The following is an 11348-nucleotide window of genomic DNA, read 5'->3' on the forward strand; positions in this document are numbered from 1 at the left end:
ACAGAAAAGAAAAAGGTGCTAATAAACAACTGTCACCGATGTTGATGAACACAGCAGCCATGTTGGATTCTGAGGTCAGGGTTTGTGAGGTTCCTACAACGTTCTGGGTCAGAAGTCCACCCTCCGGGGGGCGTTCCAAATTAAACTTACAACTGAAACTCAGCTGGACTGGAAGGCACCGTTAGATCTGCTCTGTGCTCGACTCGTCTGTGATGAGAGGAAAGAAAATGGTGAAGATGAGTCAAAGATATAAAAGACACATATTTAAAATCACATATGTCAGTTAATGTTAGCAAAACACCAGCTAACTAGCTAGCTAATATAAATCTACTGAGCTAGGTAACTAGCTAGTTGCATCTGATGGCTAATGTTAGCAAAAAGCTATAGCTAGTTTATCTGCAATCAATCAATCAATCAATCAATTATTAGCTAATAAGTTTGCCTACATCTAATGGCTCATGTTAGCAAAATGCTAACTAGCATTTGGCGAAGATTAGCCATTAGGTGTAACTAACTCAACTGAGAAGTATTCATAGCAAGGGTTGTCAAGTCCAGTTGCCCGTGACAACCTTTGCTACGAATACCATAACCTGGATGACTGGGAATCTTCACAGACAAGTAGCTTAGCATGCTAGTTAGCTGGGGTTTTACAACAAGCCGAGCAAAGAGCAGATCTTAGTACAGGAAACAGGAAGTAGACATTTGACTGAGGTTTAGCTGTGATCAGCTGTTACTGGAGCACAATGTGAAAAGGGGCGGGGCTTAGGAAGGGCCAATAAAACCTGTGTGATGTCAGTGATAGGTGTGTCCTGGTTCACAGACTCAGTTTGTGTCTCAGAGGTTTGTCCCTAGAGTCCTCAGACTTCCTGTTGGTCAGCGCGCTGCTCCGACTGTGGTGAGGGAGGCAAGGGGGCGGGGCTGAGGGTTGAGGGGTGGAGCTCCAGACATAGGAGAGAAGTGGGGGTGTGGGGACGAGGCCGCTTTGTGGGGGCCCGTCACATGCCTTCTGACCTGCCTGCCGCTGGTGTCGACCTCTACGACGGCGGCGGTTACCAGGTGTTCGTTTTACATCAGCTGGTTGAGTCTCGTGTGCTAGGTCGTCACCTGATGCTCGTGTCTCTTCTCTGGCGGTGGCGTTCTGCAGTGACGACTCTGCTCCAGCGGTATCCAGCAGGCCCTCTGTCTCTGGTGGTCTCTTGTCCTGCAGCAGCGGTCTCTCTTTCTTTGGTGGTCTCTCAGTGGCGAGCCCCCTCAACGGCTCCTCCCAGCTCTTGTCGATTGTGGCGTTGCTCCTCTTGGCGCCGTGCTGCAGGTCGTTCAGGTAGTTAACCCTCTCGATGCAGTGCCCTCTGCTGGAGTTGAACAGGTCCACGGCGGCAGCAGCATCCAGCCCGTCCACGTCGATGAGGTACCTGCAGACCAGGTACCCGGTGCGGTTCAGGCCATGGGTGCAGTGGACGCCGATCAGCCGCTCGTTGTCGTGGTTCTCAGACAGGAAGTGTCTGACGGCCCGTTTGAAGCTCAGGATGGCGCCGTTGGAAGGCACATGGTGTCCCTGCGTCTGAATCTTGATGTAGGAGATGGACTGGGGGACGTCCTTCAGGTTGTAGTACCTGTCGGTGAAGGTGAGGTCGATGATCAGACCCAGGTCCAAGTCCCGACTCTGCAGGTGGTCCAGCAGGTCCCACACATTGAATGAGTCCGAGTCAGAGACTCGACAGTTCAGAGATGGTTTTAAAGGGACTTTGAAGGCGATGAATCGCGTCCCCGGGACCCTCTGTCCTACAGGATGGTAGTCCAGCCAGCGGTCCGGGACACCGCGACTCTTCTTCTTCTTCATCTTTTTGTCTCGCAGCATCCAGACTGAAACAGCACAAACATCAACCGTCAGCTCAAACCAAACTCCAGTCAGAAAACAACTAATTTAAGGAAACTTCATTTCTTTTCAAACAGATGAAACCTTTAGACTTTATCAAACACTTTTATTCAAATTGCTACCAAACTTTTCACTTCAGCATCAACTGATTCACTAATCAGAGCCACATTATCACTCAGCTGATATCATCAGCCAATCGTAGATGAGCACAGCTGTGTAGGACAGTATCAGTAACAGAACAGATGTTTTCCATCATTTTTTTTTACAGAACATAATGCAGATAATTTTAATTTATCTTTTAATTTTCAGTCTTAACGGCAGCATTTTATATTTGATGCCTTTTCTTAGTTCAAGTTGTTAAGTTTTTTTTTAATCTATAGTTATTTATAATTACTAAAAAAATACAAGTAAGAGTTTACTGTCTCACTGCACTGATATCCTGTCAGATTATATATAAACAGGGATGTAACAATATATTAGATATCATGATCCCACAACCAGACTGTGATTGTTAAATATTTCATTTTATTAAATTAAAGGGCTGCTCCTGACTGCTGTACTGTTGTAAATAATTCAAACGTTCATTATAAAAAATAATTCATGACATTTTTTTTGCACATGTTCAGGTCCTAGCTTCTACGTTTATTTTATTTATTAAAGGATAAAAACAAAATAACTTTAAAAGGAAAAAATAATTGTATATGAACAAAAAATGCTGAACACATCAGATGTATTATTTAATAAAGGACTTTTTTTCCAAGCAGTAATTTTCTTTGTTTTTTAAATTTTATTATATGAATATTATTATTTTATTCCTTTAAACTTTTCATTATTATTATCATGTATTATCATGAGGTCTGATATCATGTGCTATAATACAATCATTATTAATACTTATTTCACTTGTACTGTTTTTCTGCTGGACACTGTTATTTTGCATTTTCTCCTTATACATTTTATTTCACATTTCACTTTATATTTAATGCTGTTACTGTATTTTTGGAGCAATCTGTTGTGGACTTTTTATCTTGGTTTTATTGTACATTTAGTTTTTGGTGTTAGTTAATTCATACCACAGTCATACTTTTTACTGCACTAGTTGCAGTTAAGTTTGAAGGTATTATATATTTTAATATGTTTAATCAAACGAGACTGCATAAACTAGGTTAAATAATAAAATGCGGATCAAATAAGATAATAATAACATAACTTTATCACATTACAGCTTCTTCCATCACTGATTAGAGACCTGTTATATTTGACCAGTCCGTTCTGTCTTCACACAAAACTCAATATCACATTTCACTCTGTTCTGTTTCATCACCACAGTGAACGTTGGTGAGCCGAGCAGCGTCAATATCTTACAAAACACTACACATTTATTACAGTGACGTACTTGGTGATGATTTGATTGTCAGCCGAATTTATTAATATGTTCTTATGGTTCACAAAAAAACTTCATTTGTCTTTCTGAAATTATTTATCTCTACAAATTAGTAAGGAAAGCTTCAATAGACAGATTTTTAAAAGGAGTTTGGTGTAAAGTTCGTACCTGGTGTAGCGGCGTGTCTACAGCTGAGTTTTCATCTAAAACAAAACAAAAAAATAAACCTTCAAGGAGACGCTAAAAAAACTTCGTAAAAACACGAAAAAAACACATATATATGCGCTGTTTTCACTTGAGCTCCAACCACGTTCCAGCTGACGCAGCATTTGACGTATCATCTGAGCGTAAGCAACGTCTGCGTCTGACGTAAAGACGCAGTTCCGGGGATGAGGAAGCGTCCTCGCATTGTTTACCTGCGGCTCTTTGTTCCGTTTTAAAGCCGTCAGAATGTCCAGGAAGCGGCCCGGGACGTGTCCGCGGCTCCGCAGGCTGCGGGCGGTGATCGACGTGCAGCTGACGGAGGCCGCGGAGGACATTTTCAGTCTACTGAAGGAGCGCAAACAGGCGGAGGTGGAGGAGCTGAAGGAGGCGGTGACGGAGCGGATCAGCGCCGCCGTTCACAACATCTTCACCGAGTTTGAAACGAGCAGAGCGGCCGAGAGAGGAGAGCAGGAGCCCGGTGAGAGACTGTAGCTCACAGAGTAATCAGATTACTCCAGAGTACTAATACTTCTCTGTGACTGAGTCTTTACTGCAGTAACAGAACTAACAACAAGTCCAAAAAGTTGTAAAAAAAACCCAAATATAAACAGAATGAAGCGATTTACAAAAACTTTCCCGCCTGTATTCATCTGAATCCAGCGCAAAGACCAGATGTTTCATGTTCGTGCTGATAAACTTTATGGTTTTTTGTAAATATACAGCCATCGTGTTATGACAAAATTCATTTTTCACCATTTTCTGATATTTTATTGACCAATCAACTAATTGATCATAGAAATTGATCACTAGTTCAAAAATACGTCCCAACATGTGAAAACATGGATGTATGTCTGTGTTTTCATGTTGGGACCTATTTTTCATCAACTTTCATCAAGTTTTAAAGTGAAATTCTGTCTCATTCTTTCTTGATATTCGTCTTCAGCTGATCAACAGTCCACAGTCTCTGTTGTCCTATTTTGTGCTTCATGATGCACCACACATTTTCAATGGGAGACACGTCTGGACTGCAGGTCCAGGTCTGGACTGCAGGTCCAGGTCAGTCTAGGACCTGAACTCTTTTACTATGAAGACACGCTGTTGGAACACGTCCACAACGTGTCTCAGCATCGTCTCTCTGAAATAATCAGGGACGTCTCTGAAGAAGATGTCAGTGACGGCAGCATGTGTCTCTCCAGATCCCCAGAGGAGTCAACAGGCTCTGAAATGTCCTCAGAGTATAAAAGTAAAAGTCGTCCTCTGAAGGACATTTCTACTGACTGTTTCTGTAGAAAGACAACTGAACCTTTTCTCCATCACAGAGTCTCCGTCTCCGTCTGTCTCACAGTCTGATGGCTTTTACATTGTTTACATTTAATCTTTTAAGTCCTTTTTTATGTTGTTACATTGTTTTTTGTCTTGTTGTGTCTTTTACATCACTTTCATCCATGTTGTTTTGAAAATGTAAGGAGCAGAAAGTACAGATATTTGTATCCAAATATAGGAAGTAAATTGTCAGAAAAATACTCATGTAAAGTACAGATACCTGAAGAATCTACTTAAGAACAGTAACAAAGTATTTGTACCAAGTGACTCACCTCTGGTTACAATACAGAAGTAAAGTCATTTGAGGAACTGTGACAACACTGATGAAAGCTTCTGATTGGGCGGTTAGGGGAAACTCTTTTGCGTCTCCGACACACCCAGATATGTTCTGTAACCCTCCCCGATACAGAAACCTGAACTTTGAGTATCAGCCAACGTCGAGTACCAATCAGTACCAGTTTGTTTTCAAGAAAAACACATAGAAACATAAACAGAGCAGAAGTTAAAATATGTGATCGTGTATCTCCTCCAGATGTGGCTGATTGTCGCCTTTATTTTGGAGGTCTGCTCAATGATGTCATTGCGTTTCTTCAGGTGAAACACAGACAAGTTGAATTTATTGATAAAATTGTTTCACAGATATGAGAATATTGACCCTGTGTTTGTTTGTCTCTGCAGAGTTGTGTCTGTCAGTCGGTGTCCGGAGTCTCTCTGATGAAAAATATCTGAAGCACAACGACAGACTGAAGGAACCTCTTCCTGGCACCTCCTCCACACCAGAGGACATCTCCGATCCCGACCATCACCCAGCCTCTTCGGACAATACAGCCGAGGAGGAAGATGAAGATGAGAACGATGAAGAGGCGACGCCTCACTGCTGCAGAGTGTGTGGGAAGTCCTTTGACAGGAAAGGCTTCCTGATGAAACATGTGGAGAAACACCTGAAGGAGGCTGAGTGTCTTTGCGGTCTGTGTGGCGAGCGTTTGGAGTCCAGTGACAGCTTGAGGCTTCACCTTCAGACACACCGCGACAGCAGCAGGACCTGCGACGTCTGCGGCAAGAAGTTCCCATCGATCCGAGCGCAGGAGACGCACCTGAGGCTGCACACTGGAGAGAAACCCTTCAGCTGCCACGTCTGCGGCAAAGTTTTTAATCAGAAGGGCAACATGGTGACGCACATGAGGATCCACACGGCGGAGAAGCCGTTCAGATGCACCGTCTGCCATAAAGAATTCAGCCACACCGCCTCCCTGGAGCGACACATGAAGGCTCATGACGGACAGACGCCTTTCAGCTGCAAAGACTGTGGGAAAGGCTTCAGCAAGAGTGTCGAGCTGAGGCGACACGTCCGGAGCCACGAGTCTGACAGCACGCCTGCCATGAGGAGCAGACGTAGGAAACCGAGTCTGACTCCATCTCACTGCTGTAAAGTCTGCGGGAACGCCTTTCACAATAAAGGTAACTTTGTGCGTCATGCAGAGACTCATATAAATGATCCTGAGTGTCGCTGTGGCATCTGTGGCGAGCATTCAGAGTCCTCCGAGAGTCTGACCCTTCACATCCAGAGCCACAGAGAGACCAGCAGGATCTGTGACATCTGCGGCATCAGCTTCAGGGACATGGAGATCCACATGAGGACACACACCGGACAGAAACCCTTCAGCTGCAAAGACTGCGGCAAAGACTTCCCCAGGAAAGGCTCTCTGGAGAGACACATGAAGCTGCACGCCGGCGAGCGTCCATACATCTGCGAGTTCTGTGGGAAGACATTCATAGAAAACACGGTCCTGAAGAGACACATCAAGAGCCACACAGGAGGGAAGCCCAGGATCTACTCCTGTGACGTCTGCGGCAAGAAGTTCACCATGAGCCAGCACCTGGACGTGCACAAGAGGATCCACACTGGCGAAAAACCGTACACCTGCAGGGTCTGCGGGAAGAACTTCCGTCAGATCGGCAACCTGGACTCCCACATGAGGATTCACACGGGCGAGAAGCCGTTCATCTGCAGCCTCTGTGGGAAGAGGTTCCGCCAGAAGATCTCCCTGGAGACGCATGAGAGGTTTCACAAAAAAGAGAAACCATTCAGCTGCCAGCTCTGCAGCAAGGGCTTCGTCCAGAAGATTGACTTGAAAAGACACATGCTGACACACACCGGCGAGAAGCCGTACAGCTGCCGGGTCTGTGGGAAGAGGTACCAAGAGAAACGTTCGGTGGACTCACACATGAAGGTCCACACTGGAGAACGAACTGTCAAAGAGCTGGCTGTGACACAGAACCTGAAACGGCAGGAAGGAGTTCACACAGACTTCATCCAGCTGTGACCGTCCTGGAGAGACACTGAGAGTCAGTCTGTCACGTCTGGACTCATGTCCTGTGGGTCAGATAGTTTTACTCAGTAAACAGAAACAGTTTTTAATGTTATACTGACCTCTGAAGCCCTGTTTTACTAAATAATCCCAAGAACCAGTTGAGTTCCACTGTAGGAACTTTTCCAGAAGCCAAGGAAATTTGAGCTGCATTTCCACCAGCGGTACTAAATAATTGATTCTTATATGAGTCGCAGTTCTTTCCTGAGAGATTATGAAAGGATGCAGAAAAGTCAATAATTAGACATTTAAAACACGGTTTCCTACATTGTGGTCGCCTATGCCAGTTTTGTAAGACTGTGCTGAATCAACTGGATGGTGAAACATAATGGACTTAAACATGTGTGTCATGTTTACATTCTGAACTTCAGCTGAAGATAGATACAATCCCAGCGGCACCTCGTCTTCAAAGCTTAACATTTTGAAGAAAAAGATGCATCATCATTGCCCCCGAGAATCAAAATAGAATTGTGAGGTGCCAAAAGATTCCCACACTTAGTTTCCACCCGAGTACCCAGAACTTTTAGTGGCAGGAACTAAAATGTTCCTTTCCTTTCCTTTCCTTTCCTTTCCTTTCCTTTCCCCAGTCTGTTCTGTTTCCTCCACAGACTAAAGACCTGCAAAGATTACACAAACTAGTTTGCTGATGTGTGAAAAAGCAGCAGCAGTTTTTACACATAATTTTTGTATGCAGCTGTACAACAAATACATTGGTCATTTGTCGTGAGTCCGTCTGTTATTCATTTTCTTCAGTAGCTCCACGATGACGTGTTGAAGCATAATGAACAAAAATCAAACTGGTTTGCAGCTGCAGATTTTTAAAAATGATGTTTGAAATAAAATGCTGTGAGTACTCGACGAATCAGAAATGTTCTGCGCTGTTTTAGTTGGACCCTGCAGTGGAAACCCAAATTCCTCCAATGGTTCCTCATCCCTGGGGACAGTTTTGGTACTTTACCTGCCTCTCCACTGCAGGAACCTTTAGCTTGTGTAGTCAGTATTTTCTTTCATCCTCAGTTTTTAATAATCTGCAGCTGAAAACCAGTTCAGTTTTGATTCAGCACATGAACATGGAGCTACAGACACGACAGACAGACCAAAGATGAAGCCCAGGCTGTGATGAAGATTAATGCTGAGGATGAAACTAATGTTAGCTACATGCTAATGCCAACAGCTAATGCTGGCCACTTTATATGACATCATGGCTGTTTTGTAATCATGGAACAAAAGTTACATGTGAAAACAGCTGTTGCTTTTTCATACATCAGCAGACTGATTTGTCTGGTCTACAAGCACAGCACAAACTCCCAACATCAACGATCTGAAGGAACCTTTTCAACATGTTGAAGAGTAGTTCCTGGGACTAAAAGTTGTGGGTGCTTTGGGTGGTTCCCAACAAGTCACTTCTCTGTGGGCGGTCAGGATCTGGAGGTCTTCATGGTTCTTCAGACGCACGACGTTTAGTTTGTGTAGCTCCTTTAGCCACGTATCTTCTGAAAGAATTTTATGAAACACAACGTTCTGCTTCTGTTTCCACTGACGAGTTCCTGGAATTATATGTGACTCTGTCCAGGAGGAGATCAGGGAATTTAAAACTGTTGTCAACATTATGATCACCTTTAATGCCTGTTTTAAACCAGACCTGCACCAGTTTGGCTTCTAGTTCTACAGAAAGTGAGACAGTGAGAAAATATAAATCGTGTAGATCTGAAAAATTTTGATTCATTGATAATCGTTTCAAAATCACATCGTTGTCCTCTGAATCAGAATCTAATAGAATCGTGAGCTGTCAGGAGTCTCAGGCGTCTGTTTGACAAACTAGAGACAGTCGGCTCAGCAGAATCATTCAGCGTCCTGCGAGTCAGGCGATAAAGTTTCTGACCGCTGAGCGACACACTTAGCCGGCGTTTTGCTAACATGAGCTAACTTCAGGTGTGACGATGCGACTTCAGGTTCTCCTGCAGCATCTTTTCACATCTGCAACGTGAGTTTGTCTTTTCAACCTGGACGAGTCGAGAACAGAGCTGATCTGAGGACAGGAAACAGGAAGGAGGTTCCTAACTAACTCAACTGTTATTGGAGAACAGAGCAAGAGGGGGCGGGACTTAGGACGAGTCAGCTGATCAGTGAGCTGTGTAGAAATGATCATCATGGTCGTTAATTAAAGCTTCAACAGCAACACGAATTTAAAATATATCAGAGAACACAGAGAGAGAACACAGAACAGAGAGAGGACACAGACAGAACAGGGAGAGAACAGAGAGGACAGAGAGAGAACACAGACAGAGAGAGAACACAGAACAGAGAGAGAACACAGAACAGAGAGAGAACACAGACAGAACAGGGAGAGAACAGAGAGGACAGAGAGAGAACACAGACAGAGAGAGAACACAGAACAGAGAGAGAACACAGACAGAACAGGGAGAGAACAGAGAGAGGACAGAGAGAGAACACAGAACAGAGAGAGAACACAGACAGAGAGAGAACAAAGAGAACACAGACAGAGCAGAGAGAGAACACAGACAGAACAGGGAGAGAACAGAGAGGACAGAGAGAGAACACAGAACAGAGAGAGAACACAGACAGAGAGAGAACAAAGAGAACACAGACAGAGCAGAGAGAGAACACAGACAGAACAGGGAGAGAACAGAGAGGACAGGGAGAGAACACAGAACAGAGAGAGAACACAGACAGAACAGGGAGAGAACAGAGAACACAGAGAGAGAACACAGAACAGAGAGAGAACACAGACAGAACAGGGAGAGAACAGAGAGAGGACAGGGAGAGGAACACAGAACAGAGAGAGATCACAGACAGAGAGAGAACACAGAACAGAGACAGAACAAAGAGAACACAGACAGAACAAAGAGAGAACACAGAACAGAGACAGAACAAAGAGAACAGAGACAGAACAGGGAGAGAACAGAACAAAGTTCTTCCTTCATGTCAGTGAGTGGAAACGTGTCGTGAAGCAGCAGTGAGAAAAATCACCAAACATATTGATGATTATTTTATTCAAACATGTTGATTTGTTTGGTTTTATTGTTTTGGGATTTTAAACATTTAATATAAAAGTAGAAAAGAAATTTTAGCTGAGTTTTATCTTTTTTAAAAAACACGACTTCTTTCTGTTTCACACAAAATTTTACCAATAAATTAAAAATGTTTTTGAAGTATAAAAACAAAAAGCAGCAGTTATGAATCAGACCGACGCTCAGATGTTTAATACTGTAAAAAAAAAAAAGTCATTTTTTTCCTGAACTTTGTGATTTTAAACCTGAAAACAAGAGAAAAAACAGAACAGCTTGAATCCTTCTGTTTCCTGTTCATGTAAGAAAACACTGATAATAAAACACATTTCATATTTTCTGTTTGACTCTTTATTTGATTCTGAAACAGAAGAAATGATCAGAGTGATTTAATTCTGTTTCTGTTTCATGTCTTTCTCATCTGATCACTTGATTAATTTAAACCCTCTGTTCTCAAACTGTGGCACGTGGACCCCTGGTGGTACGTAGAAAAATGTCAAATATTTAAAAACTAAAACATAATTTAAAGAAATGTGATACTGTGAAAATACTTCAAGTAATTATATGAAAATACATAAATTTAGATTTTTTTTTAGAGATAAATTGGTGTCTGTGTCATAAAATGATGAAAATGTCTAAAGTGACATTTTTCCTTTGAATTAAATTCAGTTTATTGTGAAAAGCAGAAACTCTGAGACATAAATTGATTATTTTTAAAATATTTTTTTCTTTGAAAACTGATGAAACAATAAGTTGATTATCAAACAGTCGACTGATTGTTTCAGCTCCTCCAGAGTTTATGTGACTGTGGTCACTTTATTAGGAACACCTGTACTGAAGCTTATAATAATAATATTCTCATATTGAACTGTATCAGATTATATTAGACTGTTTTATTAAATCATATATTTGATTATAGACTAAATGTAAAGTCAGAGGTGACGTGTCTTTGCTGCGTCTCCACATCAGACAGACCTCTGCTTTTAAATCACATCTTAAAACTCGTCTTTCCTCCTCGGCTGTTAACAGCATGTGAGACGTTGAATGTATTGTTTTTTGTCTATTCTATTCTATTTTATTTATATCTATTGATATATATTTATTTTATCTGTTTATTGTTCTATTTTTATTGTTTTAAACTGTACAGCTGTTTTATGTCTTTT

General features: G+C 42.5%; 2 protein-coding genes across 2 annotated transcripts; one reads left to right on the top strand and one right to left on the bottom strand.

The window, feature by feature from the left end:
* Nucleotides 1–98: 98 nt before the first annotated feature.
* Nucleotides 99–3568, bottom strand: LOC146313675 (RNA/RNP complex-1-interacting phosphatase-like). Its single transcript, XM_084739632.1, has 2 exons — nucleotides 3429–3568; nucleotides 99–1863 (listed from the first exon to the last, which is right to left on the bottom strand). Exon 2 carries the CDS (start codon nucleotides 1856–1858, stop codon nucleotides 815–817), a length of 1044 nt encoding a protein of 347 aa, XP_084595758.1. The 5' UTR covers nucleotides 1859–1863; nucleotides 3429–3568; the 3' UTR covers nucleotides 99–814.
* A 141-nt stretch (nucleotides 3569–3709) lies between these two features.
* On the top strand, nucleotides 3710–7181 carry LOC146313676 (uncharacterized). Its single transcript, XM_084739588.1, has 2 exons — nucleotides 3710–3942; nucleotides 5466–7181. The coding sequence occupies exons 1-2, from the start codon at nucleotides 3711–3713 to the stop codon at nucleotides 7109–7111; spliced, it is 1878 nt and encodes a 625-aa protein (XP_084595714.1). The 5' UTR covers nucleotide 3710; the 3' UTR covers nucleotides 7112–7181.
* The last annotated feature ends 4167 nt before the right edge of the window (nucleotides 7182–11348 follow it).

Source organism: Lutjanus erythropterus, chromosome 16 (genome assembly GCF_056507025.1).
Source record: "Lutjanus erythropterus isolate fLutEry1 chromosome 16, fLutEry1.hap2, whole genome shotgun sequence".
NCBI classification, from domain to species: Eukaryota; Metazoa; Chordata; class Actinopteri; order Lutjaniformes; family Lutjanidae; genus Lutjanus; species Lutjanus erythropterus.